The following is a 27,182-nucleotide window of genomic DNA, read 5'->3' as shown; positions in this document are numbered from 1 at the left end:
TTATTTTATTTATCCCTCAATATTCTAAAAATTAAAGTGTCTGTATTTGAGATGTAGAAAAGCAATGTATAGAAAAACAGCCCCCTTCTTGTTGAGTCTCTTTTACCATCCTCAGCCTGTCATCAAATTACAAAAGTCAAATATTCTGCATCTCCAGATGGTAAGGTCCAATAGAAAATGGCCCAGGCTGGATTCCCCCACCCCAAGCAGAGGTTAGCCTTGGTACTTAACATCTCTAAGACCCAGTGACCTCATCTGTAAAAGTGGGATAACAATACTGATTTTATAGGTTATTCTAAGGATAAAATGAGATCCTGGCTGTGAAACTGCTGACAGGGGTGATGAATTCTGAGTTCCTCAGGCTGTGACCTTCAGGCATGCTTTGTTCTGCACAGTGAATAATTTTGCCACTGTCCCTACCGCTCCTATAATCATCAGTCTATTTTAAGGTCTCATACAGTTTTAATTACTTGCCCACCAAAGTCAGAGAGATTCATCTTGATATTCTTTATTGTTTACGGTTATGACACATTATATATACACACACACATACATAGTTACATACACACACACCAGTGGCACTGATTTTGGTACACATCAGAATTACTTAGAGTTTGCTAAAAATGGAGATTCTGGAGCCCCACTCTGTAAGTCTGGACGATAGGTCCCACATTCTTAAATGCCCCTGCCCCCAAGGTGTTTTTATACAGATGGTAGACTCACTCTGAAAAACACTGGAACATACATTCTTAAAATATCAAACATTGAATTATGGGTATGATCATTCTTTTTTGGTCAGGGACAAGAAAAAACTGTCAAAGACAACTGAGATTTTGAGTCCAGGTAGCCGGAGGAGGAAAAGTAGTATTTACAAAAAATAAGGATTGGAATGAAAGAGGAAGATGATGGAATACAGACTGCTTTTTGAACTGCTTTATGCATTTCATATTATGAAAAGAGTATTTTTCCTAAAATGGGTGAATTGCCATGCTGACAGTAACTTTTTGGCTGAGACAAAATAATATACAATTAGAATTCTAATTTCCATTAGAAACTGGTTAAGTGGAAACACCAAAAGGCTTACAGAGAAAGTAAATCACAAAAATACAAGCTTGTAAAGCAGTGTTCACATTAACCTCAGCAAAAACTTTTAGGATTCAAGGTATGAGGCAAAAGTCATAATGGTTGTCAGGTTCAGGAGTTTGGAAGCGCATATAGTGCCTCATCTGCTGTTCCCTAGTCTTTCTCTTGATTTCCATCATCTGCCCTACAAACCTTTCTACATCATCTCTCGCTTCATTGTGCTCAATATGCCTATTAGGTATGGCCCATCGAAAATTAGGGACAAGTCGCCTAACTCGCCCCCGCCTGATATTTCCTCCAGGCTTCTGGCCTTCACCCCCTCCCAAATGGCGGGATTCTTCTTCATTCGGCATGGGGGCCTGCTCCCCTCCATCGTTTTCTTGTTGGGCATTTTTCCCGTTGAGATTGTTTGCCGCTAGTTCCTCTTTGGACTCCATTACTCCTAGGAGACAAGAGAGAGAAAATGAGCTGAATTTGTGGACTGATAAGCACTGAGGACAGAGGCCCTACTAGGCACCTTTTAAAATTCAGAGCCATGGACTTGACTTTATACTCTTTAACATTTCATTTTTTTCCACCTGAGAAGCCCGTGGGCCCTGTGGGGTGCCCCCAATCCGAGCCCCTCCCGCAAAGCCCACCATTTTCCCTGTAGATCCATGCTTCTGCAGGCAGTAAAATGGAGGACGAGGATGGGGTGTGGGAAGGGGAGGGTTGCATGCAGTAGAAGGAGTCGAGGGTGAAGGCATGGATTGGGGTCTCAGACTGGGCTTTCCTCACGTTCCGGCCCCCGCCTCACCACTGTCGCTCGCACCGACCTGGGCCTATCCTTGCAGTCTCCTCCTCCTCCCGATTCTCGACGCGAGGTGCGCCGCCGCGACACTTAGCCTCGCAGACCTGCAGACGGCCGGGGTTGGGGAAGTGGGGGCTGCTGCAGCGGAACGCTAGCTAGGACCCACCACCATCCGGCCCCTTCCCCGTCCCGCACCTGGCCCGGGCCCGGGCCCTCGGTGCAGCCCTCGCCCCCCGCCTCAGTCACCCCGCCCGCAAGCTGACCACCATTTTCTGCACCAAGAAGGGCGGGGCAGGGGTGTCGGAAAAGCTTGCGCTGGTGGCGGAGGCAGGTGTTTCCGAACGGTCGTAGCCTCAGGACCGCCGGCTCCCTCGGGGACGGGCACCTCTCCGCTCAACGAAGGCTCGCGGGCCCGCGGCGGGGCCCGGGGGCTGCATCGCGGACCGACTGCGTCTTCGCGTGGCTCCCCCGGGGTGGGGCCTCTGCAGGCCGGAGCCGCTCCCCAACACCAACTCCAGGGACCCCACTCCGGATGCCTTACCTGCTCCCCCTCCGCTTCCTACTTTCCGGGCCGCCCCTGGCCCGCACGTCCTCAGGGCCACCGGGAGCAGGTACCGCCACCGAGAAGGGAACGAGCGACGATGGCTCTGACGACAGAGCCAGATGAGACTCAGTGTTGGCCGGTCACGTGGGGCTGTTGTCATCGCCAACAGCTCCGCCCCCGTCCCACGCCCCCTCCTGCAGGCCGGAGTCTGGCAGGGCTTTCGGGCCAGCCCCTATCCTCATCTGGAGTCTCTTTCAATATCTCCAGCCTGGCCGGCCTTTCCACTCTCCTGTCTTTGTGTATTCTTGGGCCTTCCTCTGCCTCACCAAGAAGGAAACTGTCTTCTCAGGGAGCTCTTGGCCATTCCCACTTCCGTGGGACTTGCCTCTCCTTGTCCTGGGCTCCCAGGATTTTCCCCATCTCTCCCAATCAGGACGCGGGCGCAGAATTTAAAGGGGTGCAAATTTCCTCAGCAGTCAAGAAAAAGAACATCTTAATGCAACATCTTTTTTTTTTTTTTTTTTTTTTTTTTTTTTTTTTTTTTTGAGACAGAGTCTCGCTTAGTGGCCCAGGCTGGAGTGCAGTGGCGCGATCTCGGCTCACTGCAAGCTCCGCCTCCCGGGTTCACGCCATTCTCCTGCCTCAGCCTCCCGAGTAGCTGGGACTACAGGCGCCCGCCGCCTCGCCCGGCTAATTTTTTGCATTTTTAGTAGAGACGGGGTTTCACAGTGTTAGCCAGGATGGTCTCGATATCCTGACCTTGTGATCCGCCCGCCTTGGCCTCCCAAAGTGCTGGGATTACAGGCGTGAGCCACCGCGCCGGGCCTTAATGCAACATCTTAAAAAACAAAATTATTGCAAGAAAATTTATGATGAGCAAGATGCCAAAAATTTAAGTAAAGAGAGCATCTGTCCCGCCCACCTCAACGGAAAACTGTGGTCCTTGTTACCAATGCTCCCCCTTTTCTCTACACCAGAACGTTTGGCGGGAACAGGAAATGAGTCAAGGACAGTGGATTTTTTCTAATTCTTCTTAATAACTTTCTGTTCTTTTATTTTTTTCCCCTTTTTTTTATTATATTATGTTCTAGGGTAAATGTGCACAACGTGGAGGTTTGTCACATATGAATACATGTGCCATGTTGGTGTGCTGTGCCCATTAACTCGTCATTTACATTAGGGATATCTCCTAATGCTATCACCCCCTTCCCCCACCCCACAATAGGCTCTGGTGTGTGATGGTCCCCTTCCTGTGTCCAAGTAATCTCATTGTTCAGTTTCCACCTATGAGTGAGAACATGCGGTGTTTGGTTTTCTGTTCTTGTGATAGTTTGCTCAGAATGATGGTTTCCAGTTGCATCCATGTCCCTACAAAGGACATGAACTCATCCTTTTTTATGGCAGCATAGTATTCCATGGTGTGTATGTGCCATATTTTCTTAATCCAGTCTGTCATTGATGGACATTTGGGTTGATTCCAAGTCTTTGCTATTATAAATAGTGCTGCAATAAAAATAGGCATTCATGTGTCTTTATAGCAGCATGATTTATAATCCTTTGGGTATATACCCAGTAATGGGATGGCTGGGTCATGGTATTTCTAGTTCTAGATCCTTGAGGAATCGCCACACTGTTTTCCACAGTGTTTGAACTAGTTTACAGTCCCACCAACAGTGTAAAAGTGTTCCTATTTCTCCACATCCTCTCCAGCACCTGTTGTTTCCTGACTTTCTAATGATTGCCATTCTAACTGGTGTGAAATGGTATCTCATTGTGGTTTTGATTTGCATTTCTCTGATGGCCAGTGATGATGGGCATTTTTTCATGTGTCTGTTGCCTGCATAAATGTCTTCTTTTGAGAAGTATCTGTTCATATCCTTTGCCCACTTTTTGATGGGGTTGTTTTTTTCTTGTAAATTTGTTTAAGTTCTTTGTAGGTTCTGGATATTAGCGCTTTGTCAGATGAGTAGATTGCAAAAATTGTCTCCCATTCTGTAGGTTGCTGTTCACTCTGATGGTAGTTTCTTTTGCTGCGCAGAAGTTCTTTAGTTTAATTAGATCCCATTTGTCAATTTTGGCTTTTGTTGCCATTGCTTTTCATGTTTTAGATATGAAGTCCTTGCCCATGCCTACGTCCTGAATGGTATTGCCTAGGTTTTCTTCTAGGGTTTTTATGGTTTTAGGTCTAACATTTAAGTCTCTCATCCATCTTGAATTAATTTTTGTATAAGGAGTAAGGAAGGGATCCAGTTTCAGCTTTCTACTTATGGCTAGCCAGTTTTCCCAGCACCATTTATTAAATAGGGAATTCTTTCCCCATTTCTTGTTTTTGTCAGGTTTGTCAAAGATCAGATGGTTGTAGATGTGTGGTATTATTTCTGAGGGCTCTGTTCTGTTCCATTGGTCTATATCTTTGTTTTGGTACCAGTACCATGCTGTTTTGGTTACTGTAGCCTTGCAGTATAGTTTGAAGTCAGGTAGTGTGACGCCTCCAGCTTTGTTCTTCTGGCTTAGGATTGTCTTGGCAATGTGGGCTCTTCTTTGGTTTCATATGAACTTTAAAGTAGTTTTTTCCAATTCTGTGAAGAAAGTCATTGGTAGCTTAATGGGGATGGTATTGAATCTATAAATTACCTTGGGCAGTATGGCCATTTTCACGATACTGATTCTTCCTATCCATGGGCATGGAATGTTCTTCCATTTGTTTGTGTCCTCTTTTATTTCATTGAGCAGAGGTTTGTACTTCTCCTTGAAGAGGTCCTTCACATCCCTTGTAAATTGAATTCCTAGCTATTTTATTCTCTTTGAAGCAATTGTGAATGGGAGTTCATTCATGATTTGGCTCTCTGTTTGTCTGTTATTGGTGTATAAGAATGCTTGTGATTTTTGCACATTGATTTTGTATCCTGAGACTTCGCTGAAGTTACTTATCAGCTTAAGGAGATTTTGGGCTGAGACGATGGGGTTTTCTAAATATACAATCATGTCATCTGCAAATAGGGACAATTTGACTTCTTCTTTTCCTAATTGAATACCCTTTATTTCTTTCTCTTGCCTGATTGCCCTCACCAGAACTTCCAACACTATGTTGAATACCAGTGGTGAGAGAGGCCATCCCTGTCTTGTGCCAGTTTTCAAAGGGAATGCTTCCGGTTTTCACCCATTCAATATGATACTGGCTGTGGGTTTGTCATAAATGGCTCTTACTATTTTGAGATACGTTCCATCAATACCAAATTTATTGAGAGTTTTTAGCATGAAGGGCTGTTGAATTTTGTCAAAGGCCTTTTCTGCATCTATTGAGATAATCATGTGGTTTTTGTCTTTGGTTCTGTTTATATGCTGGCTTACGTTTATTGATTTGCTTATGTTGAACCAGCTTTGCATCCCAGGGATGAAGCCCACTTGATCATGGTGGATAAGCTTTTTGATGTGCTGCTGGATTCGATTTGCCAGTATTTTATTGAGGATTTTTGCATCAATGTTCATCAGGGATATTGGTCTAAAATTCTCTTTTTTTATTGTGTCTCTGCCAGGCTTTGGTATCAGGATGATGTTGGCCTCATAAAATGAGTCAGGGAGGATTCCCTCTTTTTCTATTGATTGGAATAATTTCAGAAGGAATGGTACCAGCTCCTCCTTGTACCTCTGATAGAATTCGACTGTGAATCCATCTGGTCTTGGACTTTTTTCAGTTGGTAGGCTATTAATTATTGCCTCAATTTCAGAGCCTGCTATTGGTGTATTCAGGGATTCAACTTCTTCCTGGTTTAGTCTTGGGAGAGTGTATGTGTCCAGGAATTTATCCATTTCTTCTAGGTTTTCTAGTTTATTTGCATGGAGGTGTTTATAGTATTCTCTGATGGTAGTTTGTATTTCTGTGGGGTTGGTGGTGATATCCCCTTTATCATTTTTTATTGTATCTATTTGATTCTTCTCTCTTTTCTTCTTTATTAGTCTTGCTAGCGGTCTATCAATTTTGTTGATCTTTTCAAAAAACTAGCTCCTGAATTCATTGATTTTTTGAAGGGTTTTTTTGTGTCTCTATCTCCTTCAGTTCTGCTCTGATCTTAGTTATTTCTTGCCTTCTGCTAGCTTTTGAATGTGTTTGCTCTTGCTTCTCTAATTCTTTTAAATGTGGTGTTTGGGTGTCAATTTTAGATTATTCCTGCTTTCTCTTGTGGGCATTTAGTGCTATAAATTTCCCTCTATACATTGCTTTAAATGTGTCCCAGAGATTCTGATATGTTGTATCTTTGTTCTCATTGGTTTCAAAGAACATCTTTATTTCTGCCTTCATTTCGTTATGTACCCAGTAGTCATTCAGGACCAGTTTGCCCAGTTTCCATGTATTTGAGAGGTTTTGATTGAGTTTCTTAGTCCTGAGTTCTAGTTTGATTGCACTGTGTTCTGAGAGACAGTGTGTTATAATTTCTGTTCTTTTACATTTGCTGAGGAGTGCTTTACTTCCAACTATGTGGTCAATTTTGGAATAAGTGCGATGTGGTGCTGAGAAGAATGTACATTCTGTTGATTTGGGGTAGAGAGTTCTGTAGATGTCATTAGGTCCGGTTGGTGCAGAGTTGAGTTCAATTCCTGGATGTCCTTGTTAACTTTCTGTCTTGTTGATCTGTCTAATGTTGACAGTGGGGTGTCAAAGTCTCCCATTATTATTGTGTGAGAGTCTAAGTCTCTAAGGACTTGCTTTATGAATCTGGGTGCTCCTGTATTGGGTGCATATATATTTAGGATTGTTAGATCTTCTTGTTGAATTGATCCCTTTACCATTATGTAATGGCCTTCTTTGTCTCTTTTGATCTTTGTTGGTTTAAAGTCTGTTTTATCAGAGACTAGGATTGCAACCCCTGCCTTTTTTTGTTTTCCATTTGCTTGGTAGATCTTCCTCCATCCCTTTATTTTGAACCTATATGTGTCTCTGCATGTGAGATGGGTCTCCTGAATACAGCAGACTGATGGGTCTTGACTCTTTATCCAATTTGCCAGTCTGTGTCTTTTAATTGGACCATTTAGCCCATTTACATTTAAGGTTAATATTGTTATGTGTGAACTTGATCCTGTCATTATGATGTTAGCTGGTTATTTTGCTCATTAGTTGATGCAGTTTCTTCCTACCATTGATGGTCTTTACAATATGGCATGTTTTTGCAGTGGCTGGTACTAGTTGTCTTTTCCATGTTTTTTCCTCCTTCTCTTAGAGTCTCGCTCTGTAGCCCAGACTGGAGTGCAGTGTCATGATCTCAGCTCACTGCAAGCTCCGCCTCCTGGGTTCATGCCATTCTTCTGCCTCAACTATCCGAGTAACTGGGACTAGAGGCAGCCGCCACCTCGCCTAGCTAATTTTTTGTATTTTTAGTAGAGACAAGGTTTCACCAAGTTAGCCAGGATGGTCTGGATCTCCTCACCTCGTGATCCACCCACTTTGCCCTCCCAAAGTGCTGGGATTACAGGTATGAGACAGTGCGCCCAGTCCCTTTTCTGTTTAAGAAACACAGTCTTCATAGTTTATGTTAACTTTATCTCAACTTTAATGGAAAATTTTGAACATTTGGAAAAACGGAATAGTATAATGCAACCCATATACTAGTCCTCACTCAGATTCCACAGTTAGCAACTCATGGCCCATCTTATTTCATCTTTATCTTACCCGCTTTTCAACCTTAAAGATTATTTTTGAAGCAAATTCTAGACATAATATCACTTTAGGCATAAATATTTCAAAGTACATATCTACAAGATAAGGGTTCTCTTCTTTTTAGCATACAACCACAATACCGCTGTCACATCAAATAATTCAGAATTCCTTAATATCATTTTATGTCTAATCTGTGTTCAAATACCCAATTGTGTTATAGCTTTTTTTTTAACAGTTTGTTTGAATCAAGATCCAAATAAGACATGCGTGTTTTGATTGGTTGCCATATTTCCTAAATTTCTTTTAATCTGTGGGTTTTCATTTTTTAATTTTTTCTTTAATTATTGATGAAATGCTCATTTGTTCTCTATTTTCCTATAGTCTGGATCTCAGTGGTGTCATTAACGCATACTTCTTTACTCTGTGATTCCTATAAAATGGTAACTAAGTCTAGAAAAGCTTCCTTGAATTTGGGTTCAATTTCAATTCGGGTTTGTCCAAGAGAAAGCAAATACTCTTTCTACTTTTGAGATTTTAGCTGAAATATTTCTATAAAGAGACCCTTCCTATTTTAGGTCGGGCTACCTAAAAGCAGAACTTGGAACAGAGATCCTTATGAATGTAGTTTCTTGTAATAATGCTGTCTCGGGTTAAAGGAAGTAAAGGAAGCAGGACAGGGCTGGGGAGCGGGGCAGTGGTGAAGAATGGGGTTTAACTAGAGATTGGGTTTAGTTAATTGCACCTGAAAACTCTGAAGCACACACAAGTCATCCCACCTTGACAGTAAGTCACTGGCTTTTTGTAACTCAGTGTCAGTCACAGATCAAAGTCTGTAGGTGGAGCAGAGCATAGTCTCTGGAGCAAGGCGGCTCCCATTTGGCAGAGAACAGTTCCCTGGAAAAGGGGTAAAATGTGAGTTGTATGGCTCAGGCCTGTAATCCCAGCAATTTGGGAGGCTGAGGTGGGAGAACTGCTTGAGCCCAGGAGTTTGAGACCAGCCTAAGCAACATAGGGAGAAGCCCATCTCCATACACACACACACACACACACACACACACACACACACACACACACACAAATTTAGCTGGGTGTGGTGGCACTCACCTGTGATCACGCCTATTTGAGAAGCTAAGGTGGGAGAATTGCTTGAGCCTGGGATGTCAAGGCTGCAGTGAGCTATGATTGCACCACTGCACTCCAGCCTGGACAGCAGAGTGATACCTTGTCCCCTCACTCCCCCCGAAAAAAGATGTAAGTTGTTATCAGCCAACACACACAGCCAGGGAAGGCTTCATAGGTATATGACTTGTGCTGTTGCACAGGGCCCTAATGTCAGAAGAGTTCTACTCCTGGTTTAATGCTCTGCTGCCGTTGTGTTGAAATTCTTACTGAGTTTATTTCTGAATACCATCAGGCATAGATATGTCTACAGGTTATCTAAACTGTATTCAGAAACAAGTCCAGTTGGCTTACAGGTGCCTCCAACTTCTGTGTCTCCTTCCTTCTCCCCTAGGTACTTCCAAGTTTACTGTATACTGCTGTCCCTTCTACTATCCTTTTCCCCTCTGCTGACCTAATGCGCCAAAGCCCCATTGATTTATCTGGGCTTTTTGTTGAGCCAGAGACCCACTCTGTCCCTAACAAAGTGGATAATGACTAGGTGTGGTGGCTCATGCCTATAATCCCAGCACTTTGGGAGGCCTAGGCAAGTCTCTCCAAAAAACAAAATAAAAGGTGTGAATAAAACCTCTTTCTTTACTTTATACTTACATGTACTGTGAGATACACATATTCTTCTGTGGTTTTTGGCTCATAATTCCCATAGCCTTTGTTATTCCCTAAATGACTAAAACAATAAGCACACCTTTCATGAAAGTATTTGGTCTTTTGTTTCGGAGCAGCTTCAGAATCATAAACATAAAAGACTGTCTTTCTTGGCTGGGCACGGTGGCTCACGCCTGTAATCCCAGCACTTTGGGAGGCCGAGGCGGGTGGATCACGAAGTCAGGAGATCGAGACCATTCTGGCTAACACGGTGAAACCCAGTCTCTACTAAAAATACAAAAAAAAAAAAAAAAAAAAAAAGGAATTAGTCAGGTGCAGTGCCGGGCACCTGTAGTCCCAGCTACTCAGGAGGCTGAAGCAGGAGAATGGCGTGAACCCAGGAGGCAGAGCTTGCAGTGAGCCGAGATCATGCCACTTCACTCCAGCCTGGGCAACAGAGTGAAACTCTGTCTCAAAAAACAAAACAAAACAAAGACTGTCTTTCCCTTATGTTGGGGCACTTTCAGGCCTCAGAAGCAGGCCTCAAAAGACAGAATTTCTCTCTCTGACCTTCTCTTGCTCTCCTTTCACCTACTCCTTTTTTCTCTCCACAGCAGGCCACAGAAACTAAAAATATACTTTAGTTTTCCCCTGCCTTTCTGTCTTGGAGGTAGCCATAAGTAAATTCTCCGATTTACCTTGTCTGATTGTAGGTCATAATGATGCAGGAATGGGAAGCTCCCATATTGGGGACTTAGCCAGGGTGGCTTCTTGGCTTCACTCTGAAAAATAAATCAAGGGTGAGCTAGTGGTGTTGGGCAACAATCTGTTTTTGAACAGTACTGCTCTTTGTGGAGCAGGGCTAAATCAGAGGCAGTGCACCCAGAGTCAGCAACATATGGGCTCTTGGCAACAAATTTATACTTACTTATTCCCACTTGCAATTACACACAAATTAGGGAGTGGGTTAATGCAAATTGAGGGGTAGGTTATTTAGAACTTTCTAGGAAAGGAGCAGTAACTTCTGGGCCATTGCCATGGCATTCTGTAAACTGTGGCACTGGGTGGGAGTGTCTTATACTAATGAGCAATGGGAGCAGCTAGAGATCGCTTTTGTCGCCATCTGCTGGTTCTTGCCAGTTTCTTCACTTTAATCTGTCAGGACCAGGGAAATAAATCCTGTGGGTCTCTACCTCAATAAGACTCCAATTCAGAAGGGGTCCTCCCCCATACCCAGAATGAAGAAACGCTGCACAGAGAGGCCAAGAGGAATCTGAATAGTCAGGCCTTGCTGGGTTTCCCTATTCAGTCTAATAGTGTTAGATTACACCCTTTTTGTCCAATCACATTTCTACATGGTTGTCCATGATAGTCCTGCCTATCTAACGACATCTTGATAAAAGGCCCAAGGGGATGGACACAGAGAGCTTCTGGACAGCTGAACTCATGGAGGCCTGCAAGAAGGTAAACAAGAACTCATCAGCTTGCCGGGAGGGGAGTACACCCCAACTCCACAGGAACGAGAGCTCCTGTGCTCGGGACTCTTTCAGACCTTGCCCTATGTATCTCTTCATCTGCTTGCTTACTTGTATCTTTTAAAATATTCATAATAAACCAGTACACATGTGTCCCTGAGTTTTGTGAGCCATGTTAGCAAATTAGCCAAGCCCGAATAAGGGATTTTGGGAACCTTAACCTGAAGTCAGTTGGTCAGAAGTTCCAGAGGCCGAGACTTGCCACTGGTGTCTTAAGTCAGGACAGTCTTATGGGACAGAGACCTCAACTTGTGAGATCTAATGCCATCTCCGGTAGATAATATCAGAATTGAATTGGGTTAGAGGACGCCCAGATGGTGTCCGCTGCAGAGAAAAAACAGGGTTATTTTTGTTTTGTTTTGTTTTTTAACACACTAGATGAGTACCGCCTTAATGCTGTTTGGGCTCTGATGTCAAACAGACGTTTTAGGATAGTAGTCCTTTCTGCTGAGTGTGTGTGAGTGTGTGTATATCTGTGTCCATCTCCACCGGATTTACCCAGTGGGAAGTGAGCATGCCATGTTGACTCAGTATTGCCCAACTCTTGCTCCCCACAGGTGAGGAATATGATATGTCTTCTGGACTGGAGACTACTAAAATGGCTGCTAAAAACATATGCAAATTAAATAGAGGAAAATAGTTTAGGCTGAAGCTGGTGTGTTCTTCCCCAACTCCTTCCAGGCTCATTCTTACCTGGAACAGTGAAAATATAATACAAATTCTTGTTTTTCTTTATTTTTTCATCAGGTTCAAAGTACAAATTCTTAAATACTGATTAGAGAATTGTCAGTCTTGAATTATGCCACAATGTAAATCATTTCTAGAAATTATGACTTAAAATTCCAGTAGAAATTATAAGATGTTACCCACAATTCAACATCTGATATCATTTTGGGATTTTAGCACTTTTATTTAGATATAATTTCACATTTAAAATTCACCATTTTGTAAAAAAAAATTAGCTGAGCATGGGGGTGCATGCCTGCTACTTGGTAGGCTGAGGCAGGAGAATCACTTGAACCTGGGAGGCAAAGGTTGCAGTGAGCCGAGATCGCATCACTGCACTCCAGCCTGGGCAAAAGAGCGAGACTCCATCTCAAAAAAAAAAAAAAAAAAAGAAGAAGAAAAGAAAAAAGAAAAATCACCATTTTAAAGTGTGCAATTCAGGGCCAGGCGTGGTGGCTCATGCCTGTAATCCCAGCAGTTTGGGAGGCTGAGGTGGGCGGATCACTTGAGGTCAGGATTCTAGACCAGCCTGACCAATATGGTGAAACCCTGTCTTTACCAAAAAATACAAAAATTAGCCAGGCATGGTGGCACGTGCCTCTAGTCACAGCTCCTGGGGAGGCTGAGGCAGGAGAATCGCTTGAACCTGGGAGGCAGAGGTTGCAGTGAGCCGAGATCACTCCTCCGCCCTCCAATCTAGGGGACAGAGCAAGACTCCATCTCAAAAATAAATAAATAAATATGAAAAATAAAATACACAAAGCAAAAACTAATAGACCTGAAAATAGGAATAGATGAATCCACTGTTATAGTTGAAAATTTGAAAAACCCTCTATCTGTAATAGATCCAGCAGGGAGAAAATCAGTAAGGACATGGTTGAACTCAGGGTCACCATTGATCAGCTGGATCTAATTGGCATAGTAGAATACTTCACCCAACAACAGTAGAATATGCATTCTACTCAAGTTCATATGGAATATTTATGAATATAGACCACATTCTGGGTTATAAAACATACTATAACAAATTTCAAAGAATAGAAAGCATACAAAGTATGCTGTCAGAATTCAGCGGAATTAAACTAGAAATTAATACAGAAAGATAGCTGAAAAACCCCAATATACTTGGCAATTAAACAACATATTTCTAAGTAACACACAAGTCAAAGAAGTCTCAAAAGAAATTTTAAGAAATTTGAATTAAATTAATATGAAAATACAACTTACTGAAATTTGCAGAATGCAGTAAAAGCAATACCTAGAAGGAAATTTATAGCACTGAACATATATATTAGAATACAAAAAAGATCTAAAGTCAATATGCTTCCACCCTAGAAAAATGGGAGCAAATTAGATCCAAAAGAAAGTGAGCAAAGAAAAGAAATAATAAAAATTAGAGCAGAAATTAATGAAATTGGAAACACAAAATTGATGGAGATTTTTCAGCAATGAAACTAAAATCATATCCAACATTGCATAAAAAGAATCACATGCTTTGACCAGATGCGATTTATTCAAGATGTGCAAGACTGGTTCAACATTCAAAAATCAATTAATGTAATTCATCACATCAACAAGCCAAAGAAGAAAAAACATATAATCCTATCAATAGATGCAGAAAAAGCATGTGACAAAAATCTAACAGCCACTAATAATAAAAACTCATAAAACTATTAACTTAGGGGAATTCCACAATTTGATAAAGAACATCTACCCAAAAACCTATAACATCATACTTAATGATGACAGACCAGCTGCTTTTCCTCTAATATCAAGGCAAAGATCAAGGAACAAGGCAAAGATGCTCCCTCTCATTTCTCCTATTCAATGCCTTACTGGAAGTCCTAGCCAATGCAATAAGACAAAACAGGAAATACAGATATACAAATTGGAAATGAAGAAATAAAGCTGTCATTTTTCACAGATAATGTGATTATCTATGTAGTTAATTCCAAAGAATCAACAACAACAACAACAACAACAATAACAACAAACTCTTGGAGGTATTATGTGATAATAGCAATGTTCCAGGATACAATGTTAATATATAAAAGTCAGTTGCTTTCTTATATACCAGCAATAAATGATTGCAATTTGAAACTGAAAACATAATATTATTCATATTAGCAGCAGAAAATCAAATACTTAGGTATAAATTTATCAAAATCTGTAAATTTTTAAAAATCTAAATAAATACGGCCAGGCATGATGGTTCATACCTGTAATCTCAGCACTTTGGGAGGCTGAGGTGGCAAGAGGATTGCTTGAGTCCAGGAGTTCCATGCCAGCCCTGGCAACATATGGAGACCCTATCTCTACCAAAAAAAAAAAAAAAATTAGCCTGTCATCCCCAGCTATTCAGGAGGCCAAGGCAGAAGAATTGCTTGAACCCAAGAGATTGAGAGGTTGAGGCTGCAGTGAGCCATGATCACACCACTGCCCTCCAGCCTGGGTGACAGAGAAAGACCCCATCTCAAAAAAAAAAAAAAAAAGAAACCAAGTTGATATTACTTCAAGCTTGATTATTATAAATAAGATAATTGTAATAGCCATGGTAATGACTGGAGGAAAAACTAAAAAATATACAGAAAAATAAATGAGAAAAGCATCAAAATGATACACTAGAAGAAATAAATCACAAAAGAAATTAGTAATAGTGGAACAAAAAAGTATAAGAAATGTAAAACAAATTTGAAAATATAAAACAAATAGCAAAATGGCAGAACTAAGTCTCTTCTTATCAGTAATTACTCTAAATATAAATGGATGAAACTCTTCAATTAAAAGGTGGAGACTGGAAGAATGAACAAAAATACATAATCCAACTATGTGCTGTCCACCAGAAACTTGCTTTAGATTCCAAGATATAAATTAGTTGAAAGTGAAATGATGGGAAAAAATATTCCTTGCAAATAGTAACTAAAAACAGGTGGGAAGGCTGTACTACTATGAGGCAAAATAGACTCAAAAATCGTTATAACAGATGAAGACAGACATTTTATATTTATAAAAGGGTCGAAACATCAAGAATATGTAACAGTTGTCTTTCTGCACTACCCAGAATGGGATCTATACAGTGTTGTTTTGGATTCGTGTCATAACTTAAAGGGAAACTTTCACAATGTTTGGAGCCCTTGATGTCCTGTAAATGAAGGAGGAGGTCCTCAAATTCCTTTCAGTAAGAACCTACTTAGGTGGCACCAACCTTGACTCCAAATAGAGCAGTACATCTACAAAAGGAAAAGTGATGGCATCTGCATCATATATCTAGTCAGTATGCCATCACTTTTCCTTGAGAAGGACCTGGGAGAAGCTTCTGGTGGCAGTTCATGCCATTGTTGCCATTGAAGTCCCTGCTGATGTCAGTGTCATAGCCTCTAGGAATATTGGCCAGCAGGCTATGCTGAAGTTTGCTGCTGCCAGTGTAGCCACTCCTATTTCTGGCCACTTCACTCCTGGAACCTTCACTAACCAGATCCAAGCAGCCTTCCAGGAGCCACGTCTTCTGGTGGTTATCAATCCCAAGGCGGACCACCAGGCTCTGACAGACGCATCTTACATAAACCTGCCCACAATTGCTCTGTGTAACACAGATTCTTCTCTGTGCTGTGTGTACATTGGCATGCCATGCAACCACAAGAGCTCTCACTTGGTGGGTCTGAAATGGTGGAGGCTGACCCAGGAAGTTTTGTGCATGCATGGTACCATCTTCTGTGAACTTCCATGGAAGGTCATGCTGATCTCTATTTCTACAGAGATCCTGAAATGATTGAAAAGGAAGAGCACAAGCTGCTGCTGAAAAAGATGTGATCAAGGAGAAATTTCAGGGTAAATGGACTGCTTCCACTTCTGAGTTCAGTGCCACTCAACCTGAGGTTGCAGACCAGTTTGAAGGCATACAGGTGCCCTCTGTGCCTATTCAGAAATTCCCCACTGAAGACTGGCCCACAGCCTGCCACTGAAGACTGCTTTGCAATTCCCACTGCTCGGGCCACTGAATGGGTAAGAACAAGCACTAGGTGGTCTTAAGCTGTTCTTTCACAGGCTCTTAAGCAAAATGAAAATAAAGTTGACGGAAAGTAAACATTAGTTTCTAAAAAGAAGAATATGTAGCAATTATAAAATATATGCTCCTAACAACAGATCCCAAAAATATGTGAAGCAAAAACTGACTGAATTGAAGGGAGAAATAGACAGTTCTACTCTCTGATAATAGTTGGAGATTTTAACTCCCCATAATCCATAATTAATAGAACCACTGAAGAGAAGGTCAGTAAGGAAATAGGGGATTTAAATAACACCATAAACTTACTATACCTATCAGATATCTATAGAACCCTCCAGCTAACAACAAATACACATTTTTCTCAAGTTAAAATGGAACATTCTCTAGGATAGATCATACATTAGACCAAAAGACAGGTCTCAATACATTTTTTTTTTGTTTTTTTGAGACAGCATCCCGCTCTGTTGCCCAGGCTGGAGTGCAGTGGCAAAATCTTGGCTCACTGCAACCTCCACCTCCTGGGTTCACGCCATTCTCCCGCCTCAGCCTCCCGAGCAGCTGGGACTACAGGCACCTGCCACCACACCCGGCTAATTTTGTTTTTGTATTTTTAGTAGAGACAGAATTTCGCTGTGTTAGCTATGATGGTCTTGACCTCCTGACCTCGTAATCCACCCGCCTCAGCCTCCCAAACTGCTGGGATTACAGACGTGAGCCACCGCACCCAGCCTTCAATACATTTTTAAAATATTGAAATCATACAAAACATCTTCTCCAACCATGATGGAATGAAAGCTACTTGGGGAGCTGATGTGAGATCATTGATTGAGCCTAGGAGGTCGAGGCTGCAGTGAGCCGAGATCGTGCCACTGCACTCCAGCCTGGGTGACAGAGTGAGACCCTGTGTCAACAACAACAACAACTATATATATATATATATATATCCTAGAATTCATTGCATAGCAATACAGAGAAGTCTTCATTGCTTTTTACAGCTGCATAGTACTCTAAGATATTGATGTACTGTAAGTTTTTAAACTAGCCACAAATCCTATTCGTGGACATTTTGTTTCTAATCTTCTGCTATTATGAGTTGTTCTGCAGGAATGGCTTTCTGTTTATGGCGTATGTTTTGTATTTTATTTTACCTTCCTGTATTGTTTCTTTGGGACAGATTCTTAGAAGAAAGATTGCTGGTTCCAAGAGCAAATACCTATGTAATTTTACTAGATAGTATCAAACCCCCTGGTTGGGGTTATATCATTTCCTATTGCTGATGCAGGGAAGGTGAATCCCAATTGGGACCTAGTCCAGAAGATTCTTGGCTTCAACCAGGAAAGAATTCAAGAGCAAGCCGGTGGTAAAAGACAACAGTTTATTTGAGGTGGCAGTGTTACAGCTCCATGATTGCACCAGCAGAGCAGGGTTACTTCATTACCTCATAGGCAGTGTGTCAATAGTAGCAGTTCAGAGGCAGTTTTGCAGTCCTATTTATACCCACTTTTAATTACATGCAAATTAAGGGGCATGTTATGTATACATTTCTAGAAAAAGGGTGGTAACTTCTGGGCCTTTGGGTCGTTGCCATGGAAAGGGGTGGTAACTTCTGGGTGTTGCCATGGCAATGGTAAACTGACATGGTACACTAGTGGGCACATCTTCTGGAGAGGTGCTTCTGCCTCTTCCCGATTTTAACTAGTCCCCAATCTGGTCTGGTGTCCCAGCCCTGCCTCCGAGTCAAGTCCCACCTCCTACCTCATTACCACCAGCAGTGCTTGTGAATGCTATGTAATTGGTGAGAAGAGGCATCTCATCTTATTTTCTTTGCATATCTTATCAAGAACTAGGTTGAGGAGTTGAGCATTTTTGTGTATTTTTGGAGTCTTTAATTTATACAGATATATATTAGTTGTACATATTTGTGGTAAATGTAATATTTTGATACAAGCATACAATGTGTACTGATCAAATCTGGGTAGCTGGGATATTCCTCACCTCAAATATTTATCATTTTGTTGAGTTGAGAACATTCCAAATCTGCTCTTCTAGTTATATTGAAATGTACAATAAGTTTTGTTAACTATAGTCACCCTACTGTGCTATCAAACATAAGATCTTACTCCTTTTATCTAACTGTATTTTCGTATATATTCACTAACCTCTTTTTATCTCCCTCTCCTCATTACCCTGTTTAAGGAGCATTTCCAGTGAAATACTTGTTTGTATCTATTGCCCTTTTTCCTCTTAAGATGTTGTTTATTGCTTTTGCTTTTTCAACAGCTTTCTATATACTAGACATATAACCCTTTTCTGTGATGTAAGTTGTATTTTTCCCAATTTGTAGTTTTTTATTTTACTTTTCTTATGGGTCTTGTTTTTGCCATGCATTTTTTTAAAAAAGCAAATGTATCTTTTTTTCCATTATTGCTTCTGGATATTAAGTCATATTTAGAAAAGTTTCCTCCACTACTATGGTACAGAGAAATTGTTGTGAGTGTACTTTTGTGGTCGAGACAGAGGAGAGAACTATGGGTCATATGATATTGGTGTGCCAGATGTGAGAGAAACCCTGAGGGAAAGTGGCCATCATGTGAAAAACTTTTGTAAAATAAGTCATGAAATCAAGCAAATTCGACGTTCGTATGAAATTTTTAGCCTTGTGTTTATCTTTAAGAACACTACCTCTACTCTTTTCTGTCTCTTGTGGATCTGGATTTGAGCCCACCTAACTGGTAGAGAAGATGTTACTTGAAGCAGAAACTCCACTTTACCTCAGATGGGGCCCTCAGAAAACTAAATGGGAGGGACCACCCTTCTAGGAATAAGGAAGATACAAAACCAGTTTAGAAATCTAGCACTCTGGGCCAGGTACATTTGCTCACACCTGTAATCCCATCACTTTGTGAGGCTGAAGTAGGAGAATTGCTTCAGCCCAGGAGTTTGAGACCAGCCTGGGCAACATAGTTAGACCTCACCTCTACAAAAGTTTAAAAATCAGCTAGTGAAACTGGATCCCTTCCTTACACCTTATACAAAAATAATTCAAGATGGTTTAAAGACTTAAATGTTAGACCTAAAGCCATAAAAATGCTAGAAGAAAACCTAGGCAATACCATTCAGAACATAGACATGGGCAAGGACTTCATGACTAAAACACCAAAAGCAATGGCAACAAAAGCCAAAATAGACAAATTGGATCTAATTAAACTAAAGAGTTTCTGCATAGCAAAACAAACTACCATCAGAGTGAACAGCAACCTACAGAATGGGAGAACATTTTTGCAATCTACTCATCTGACAAAGGGCTAATATCCAGAACCTACAAAGAACTTAAACAAATTTACAAGAAAAAATCAAACAACCCCATCAAAAAGTGGGCAAAGGATATGAACAGACACTTCTCAAAAGAAGACATTTATGCAGGCAACAGACACATGAAAAAATGCTCATCATCACTGGCCATCAGAGAAATGCAAATCAAAACCACAATGAGATACCATCTCACACCAGTTAGAATGGAGATCATTAAAATGTCAGGAAACAACAGGTGCTGGAGAGGATGTGGAGAAATAGGAACACTCCACTGTTGGCGGGACTGTAAACTAATTCAACCATTGTGGAAGACAGGTGGCAATTCCTCGAGGATCTAGAACTAGAAATATCATTTGACCCAGTGATCCCATTACTGGGTATATACCCAAATGATTATAAATCATGCTACTATAAAGACACATACACATGTATGTTTATTGCAGCACTATTTACAATAGCAAAGACTTGGAATCAACCCAAATGTCCATCAACGATAGACTGGATTAAGAAAATGTGGCACATATACACCATGGAATACTATACAGCCATAAAAAAGGATGAGTTCATGTCCTTTGTAGAGACATGGATGAAGCTGGAAACCATCATTCTCAGCAAACTATCACAAGAACAGAAAACCAAACACCGCATGTTCTCACTCATAGGTGGGAACTGAACAAGGAGAACACTCGGACACATAGTGGGGAACATCACACACCAGAGCCTGTCGTGGGATCGGGGTAGGGGGAAGGGATAGCATTAGGAGAAATACCTAATGTAAATAATGAGTTAATGGGTGCAGCAAACCAACATTGCACATGTATACATATGTAACAAATCTGCACGTTGTGCACATGTACCCTAGAACTTAAAGTGTAATTTAAAAAATAATAAAAAATAAAAATAAAAATCAACTGGGCATTGTGGTGCATGCCTGTAGTGCCAGATACTCAGGAGGCTGAGGTGGGAGGATCGCTTCAGCCCAGAAGGTCAAGGTTGTAATAAGCCATGATTATGCCACTGCACTCTAGCCTGCATGACAGAGTAAGACCCTGTCAACGAGAGAGAGAGAGAAAAGGAAGGGAAGGGAAGGGAATGGAGAAAGAGAGAGAGAGAGAGAGAGAGAGAGAGAGAGAGAGAGAGAAAGAAAGAAAGAAAGAAAGAAAGAAAGAAAGAAAAAATCTACTAATCTGGTTTAACAAAAAGGAAGAAAATCTACCACTCTGGCCTGACAAAGAATCAAAAGAGAAAATAAAACCGCTAGCTCACGCCCATAAAGAGAACAAAGACTGAAGCCATAACAGTTGTCTCATCCTTTACTCTCTGCCTGTTCTGTCCTGGTAGGAGAAGTAGCCCATTAGTCCCATGCAAGAGGATGAAAGTGTGGGTTACAAGGTACCTCAGTTTCCCAAGATAGTGACTTCTCCCCACTCAACTACATCATTTCCTGTTTTGATGCTGGATTTCCAGGACTCAGTGTCAAGCTTAGACTAAACTTACTTGGAATGGAATCCAGTTGAGGTCATAGATCATGGAGTGGTGACTGATATCCATCTTGCTCCCCATGGATGTTTCCAAGAAATCAAGAGAAGGAAAGTATGGGATGCAGATGTGGAATTTGACTGACCATGCCTGGCCATCCTACACATTAATAAATCAATGAAATGCAGGAATAAGCAGGATAGAAAGATACACATGTTTTTTTTCAGCTTTTAAATACACATGAAGTTTTCAAAGAGAGTTGAGGTCTTACTGTACTTACTGTTTTGTAACCTGCTTTGAGGAAACATTTTGTTTCTGTTTATTAAAATTATGCCTTTTCATTGGGGAAAAAACCTGTGGAAAATGAAGAAAGATTCCACTTGGTCTTCAGGGTCAGTTTGAGACAAAAGAAACACACATACACACATGCACATACACATCTCACACACACACAAACACACACACACAGAGAGAGAGAGAGAGAGAGAGAGAGAGAGAGAGAGAGAGAAACTGTCAAGTAAATTGTTTCAATCTGCTTCCAAAGCAATAAATATATGAGCATTACATTTGTAATCATTTCACAATTATATTAGGCTTGCAACATTATCTTCAATAGTTTGCACATGTAAAACACTATAGATATGCACACTTATAAAATAAAAGTACTCTCTATATCCCACTATGCGCACACACTGAATTATTATCAAAGAAATATTTTAATATGCTGTTTTTTGCAACAGTGTATGAACATATTTCTAAGTCAGTGTATCCTAAGCAAATTTATTTCTACACCATTATTTTATGGCTCAGCTTTACAAAACTTTATCTCGATATTTTGCAAGATTGCCAACTAAAACTTTTTGTTTGCCGGGCGCGGTGGCTCAAGCCTGTAATCCCAGCACTTTGGGAGGCCGAGACGGGCGGATCACGAGGTCAGGAGATCGAGACCATCCTGGCTAACATGGTGAAACCCCGTCTCTACTAAAAAATACAAAAAAAAAAAAAAAAAACTAGCCGGGCGAGGTGGCGGGCGCCTGTAGTCCCGGCTACTCGGGAGGCTGAGGCAGGAGAATGGCGGGAACCCGGGAGGCGGAGCTTGCAGTGAGCTGAGATCCGGCCACAGCACTCCAGCCTGGGTGACAGAGCGAGACTCCGTCTCAAAAAAAAAAAAAAAAAAAAAAAAAAAAAAAAAAAAACTTTTTGTTTAACATGTATCAAACAATATAGAAATATATACTTAAAAGCTGAAATATTTTGTCCCTCTAGTCTGTCTCCATCTCTGCCCATGATGATACCAAAATATTTTCTATTAATTTATCAGTGCCTATTCTTCATATTTTTCTCCGTATGTGTTAGCTTATATTTATTTATTTATTTACTTTTTTATTTTTTTATTTTTTTGAGATGGAGTCTCGCTCTGTCACCCAGGCTGGAGTGCAGTGGGGTGATCTGGCTCACTGCAAGCTCTGCCTCCCGGGTTCACACCATTCACACCATTCTCCTGCCTCAGCCTCCCAAGTAGCTGGGACTACAGGCACCCACCACCACATTCGGCTAATTTTTTGTATTTTTAGTAGAGATGGGGTTTCACTGTGTTAGCCAGGATGGTCTCGATCTCCTGACTTCATGATCCGCCCACCTCGGCCTCCCAAAGTGCTGGGATTACAGGTGTGAGCCACAGCATCTGGCCTATTTAATTTTTAAAATTGAAGGTGGGATCTTATTATGTTGCCCAGGCTGGAGGGCAGTGGCTAGTTGTAGGTGCAATCATGACTCACTGCAGCCTTGAGTTATCCTCCAGGTTATCCTCCCACCTCAGCCTCCTGAATAGCTGGGATCACAGGTGTGCACCACCAGGCCCAACTAATTTTTTCATATTTTGTAGAGACATGGTCTCCCTCTGTTGTCCAGGCTGGTCTTGAACTCCTGGACTGAAATGATCCTCCCACATCCACCTCCCAATATGCTGGGATTATAAGCATGAACCACCGTGCCCAGCCACTTAAGTTATATTTAATCACACCCATACGCCCATGTTGATATATATTCTTTTGTAGAAATGGGATCATGTTTTACATTATATTTTGTGACATATTGTTTTACTTAATATTATTTTTACAAATTAATTAATTTTGTTTGGCATGTTTCCAAGTATTTACCGGTAATTTATATTCCTTCTTATGTTCATTCTCTTTGGATATTATTCACTATCTCTATTTTTTTTAGTAGAGATGGGGTCTCACTTGTTGCCCAGGCTGGTCTTGAACTCCTGTGCTCAAATGATCCTCCTACCTCGGCCTTCCAAAGTTCTAGGATTACACACGTGAGCCACCACACCCAGCCACTATCTATTTTTAAAGACTAGTGTATGTATTGAAGATATACAGATACAGATATGTCTGAAATAATTTCAGAGTAATTCTCATTAATTTCTCCCAGCTTTTCACACACCATTTACAGTTTGTTGTACAGATGGCATTTGATACTTTATAGTGATTTTTAGTATTTTAGAACTAATTCAGCACCTTGTTTTAGATAACTGAGTAACAATGCCTTGAGGTGTATTGAATATTAACTCACAAGACAGAGAAGGAAATCTTATTGTTTCAAATAATCTCAAGTTTTGAGTCCTGGATCAGTAACTGATAAAGTTTTTTTTCCTAGGTCAAGTTACCTCACTTTTAATTTATCTTCCATGATCCAAGTAATGGGAATAATTTAATTTTGGCCTGAATAGAGCTGTTAGAATTAAAATGAGATGAAATTTAAAATATCCTCCAAATAGCAGTTGTGTACCTGTTGATAGTCTACTATTCACTTTCCGTTTCCAAAGAGCCCCAGCTTGTGGTGCTTCCTGGGTCCAGTTCAACATCTCAGGAACCAGCCAGTCCATGTGACGCCCACACCCAGACCTCTTGGCCCAGAGGATAGAATTTCATCTCCACCATTATCTTCATCAACAAATGAAGGGGTGACTACCAATGCGGGCATAACACTATTTCCTTTCTGGGGTAGTTTCCCACTATCAGTCCTTAAGCTCTGGAAAGTCATAACTTAAACGGGAGGCTGCTGGTTAGTGTACACAGAGAACAAAGCACAGATTTTTAAAATTTTTGGCAAAATATACACAACACAATTTATCACCCTTTGTTTTAGGTACATTTACACTATTGTAAAACTATACCATCATCCATTTCCAGAGGTCTTTCTTCTTGCAAAACTGAAACTCTATACCCGTTACAAACTAATTTCCCAGTCGGGCGCGGTGACTCACGCCTGTAATCCCAGCACTTTGGGAGGCCGAGGCGGGCGGTTCACGAGGTTAGGAGATCGAGACCATCCTGGCTAACACGGTGAAACCCCATCTCTACTAAAAACACAAAAAATTAGCCAGGCGTGGTGGCAGGCACCTGTAGTCCCAGCTACTCAGGAGGCTGAGGCAAGAGAATGACGTGAACCCAAGAGGCGGAGTTTGCAGTGAGTCGAGATCGTGCCATTGCACTCCAGCCTGGGTGACAGAGCAAGCCTCCATCTCAAAACAAAACAAAAAACAAATTTCCCATTTTCCCCATCTCCAGCCCCTGACAACTACCATTCTACTTTCTGTCTTTACGAATTTGACTACTCTAAGAACCTCATGTAAATTGAATAAATCATATAGAGGAGCAAAGAATAGTAATGGATCAGCTAGACAAAATATGAGAGTCATTAAATATATGTCCCAGTTGCCAGACCTATCAATTAGCCACAGGACCTTGGGTGAGTCTCTTCCCCAGAGCTGGCCTCTGGCTTAACACAGAAGGGCACTCAATACAAAAACAGTGGTCAGGTGAGAGGTACTGAGATTTTATGCTGAGAAACATTACCTGCTGGTATGAAGTGAGAAAAAAAAATTATCTACTATATGTGCTATAATTATTGGCATCTTTTATTATTATTGTTGTTACTTATTATTTATTATTTGTTTTTCACTTAGATATGGAATCTAAAAAAATTTTAACTCATAGAAGTAGAGAGTAGAATGGTGTTTACCAGGGGCTGGGGAGATGTTGATCAAACAATACAAAATTTCAGTTGGGGCCGGGCACAGTGGCTCACGCCTAGAATCTCAGCACTTTGGGAGGCCAAGGGGAGCAGATCACTTGAGATCAGGAGTTTGAGACCAACCTGGCCAACATGGCGAAACCCCATCTCTACTAAAAATACAACAACAACAACAAAAATAGCCAGGCACGCACCTGGGAGTCTCCCAGCCACTCGGGAGTCTGAGGCATGAGAATCACTGGAACCTGGGAGGCGGAGGTTGCAGTGAGTGGAGACTGTGCCACTGCACTCCAGCCTGGGTGACAGAGTGAGACTCCGTCTAAAAAAAAAAAAAAAAAAAAAAAAAAAAAAAAAAAAAAAATCAACTGGATAGGAGGAATAAATTCAAAACATTTATTGTACAACATAGTAACCATAGTTAATAACAATATATTGTATTCTTGAAAGTTGCTAAGAGTATATTTTAAGTATTCTCACCACAAAAAAAATAAGGATGTGAGGTAATGCATATGTTAACTAGCTCAATTTAGCCATTTAGCCATTTCATTCAGCCTATATTTCAAAATGTCATGTTATACTTGACAAATATATGCATATGTAATTTCTTGGTTTATTTCCAAAAGAATTGAAATTGATATGTCAAAAAGATATCTGCACTCCCATTGTCATTGTAGCATTATTCACAATACCTAAGATATGAAAGCAACCTAGGGGTCCAACATCAGATGAATAAATAAAGAAAATGTAGTATATATGCACAAGGGAATACTCTTCAGCCTTTAAAAGAAGGAAGTTCTGTCATTCGTAACAACATAGATGAAAATGCAAGATATTATGCTAAGTGAAATAAGCCAGGCACATAAGGAGAAATATGGCATGATCTCACTTATATATTAAATCTAAGAAAGTTGAACACATAGTAGTAGAAAGTAGGATGGTAGTTACCAAGGACTGGAAGTGAGGAGTGAATGGGGAAAGGAAAGATGCTGACTGAAAGATACAAAGTTTCAATTAGGCAGGTTAAGCTTTAGTAATCTATTGCACAGAATTGTGACTATAATCAGTAATAATGCATTGTATTTTTCAAAATTGCTAAAAGAGTAAATTTCAAATATTTTTACCACAAAGATATGTGAGGTGATGGATTTGTTAATTAGCTTGATTGAGTCATTTTGCAATGTAAACATATATGAAAATTTCACATTGCACCACATAAATATTTACAGTTATTTTTTAGAAAAGACTCAGAAGACAACCTACAGGGGCTCCCACTGGCCAAACATAAAAAGTTTAAGTATCAAAAACATTAATAACTGAAATGGATTAACATACATTAAATATAGAAAACTCTATGAGCTCATGATGACACTCTAAAAAAGAAACAACAAAATCAACTCACTGCTCAATTTTGGAGGATCCTGGGGAGACAACTCATATATAGTGGAAAAATTACAAAAGAATTAAATATTCACCTTACCTTTCTTGTGTGTACTATTCCTAAACATAACCTAATAGCTGATAAGAGGAAGTTTCTTTTATAAAGGAATTACAGTTAATAAATGCAACAGAAATTAAAGAATTAGTACATCATAATTTGAAACCTTTAATTAAATGCAGTTGTAGGCAACAATCATCAGAAGCTACAAAAAAAAAAAAAAAAAACCATGAAGGGAAAAACCTATGGGAAATTTTACAATGCATGGATCAGGTTGACAACACCTAAATGCAGTGATCAATCTAAAGTCACAGGAGAGACAGCCAGACAAGATAAGCTTCCTAGTTGAAAGCCATAGGAAGCATAACATCACATTTGAGGTATTCTTGCCAAAAAGCCAGAATCTGTTCAAGCTTATAAATCTAATTAAAGGAATTAGAAGGGGCCAGAGGAACATAAAAAGCAACACCTATAGGGATACAATCAGCAAAACCCAAAATGCAAACTCCACAGGGCAAAACACCGAGTTCCTTAAATAAATAAACTAGAGGATCAGGGAGGGGGAGAGAGAGAGAGAGAGAGAGAGAACAGACCTTCCTTAGAATAAAAGAGACAACATTTCAAAGTTAGATTTAATAGAAATTAAAACTAAAACCACAATGAGATACCACTACACACCTAACAAAACAACAAAAACAAGAAAGAAAATACCGAGTGCGGGCAAGGACGTGTAGCAGTGAAACTCTCAACACTGCTGGTGGGAATACAGATTGGAAACAACCACTTTGAAAAATTGCTTGGTGGTGTATTC

At 40.7% G+C, this 27,182-nt stretch overlaps 2 protein-coding genes across 3 annotated transcripts in view; one reads left to right on the top strand and one right to left on the bottom strand.

The window, feature by feature from the left end:
- BEX1 (brain expressed X-linked 1) overlaps positions 1-27,182 on the top strand; it is a 200,294-nt gene that overhangs the window by 35,384 nt on the left and 137,728 nt on the right. The gene's annotated exons all lie outside the window — the stretch shown is intronic.
- BEX4 (brain expressed X-linked 4) lies at positions 493-2,516 on the bottom strand. 2 transcript variants are annotated; one of them, XM_015127894.3, is made up of 3 exons: positions 2,415-2,516; positions 1,899-1,977; positions 493-1,525 (listed from the first exon to the last, which is right to left on the bottom strand). In XM_015127894.3, the coding sequence occupies exon 3, from the start codon at positions 1,518-1,520 to the stop codon at positions 1,158-1,160; it is 363 nt and encodes a 120-aa protein (XP_014983380.1). In that variant the 5' UTR covers positions 1,521-1,525; positions 1,899-1,977; positions 2,415-2,516; the 3' UTR covers positions 493-1,157. The 2 variants fall into 2 exon arrangements, with proteins under 2 accessions (XP_014983380.1, XP_077845404.1); XM_077989278.1 differs by lacking the exon at positions 1,899-1,977.

The sequence above is a fragment of the Macaca mulatta genome, chromosome X (genome assembly GCF_049350105.2).
Source record: "Macaca mulatta isolate MMU2019108-1 chromosome X, T2T-MMU8v2.0, whole genome shotgun sequence".
NCBI lineage: Eukaryota > Metazoa > Chordata > Mammalia > Primates > Cercopithecidae > Macaca > Macaca mulatta.
Note: the sequence above shows the minus strand (reverse complement) of the source record. Positions and strands in the feature narration are given on the sequence as shown.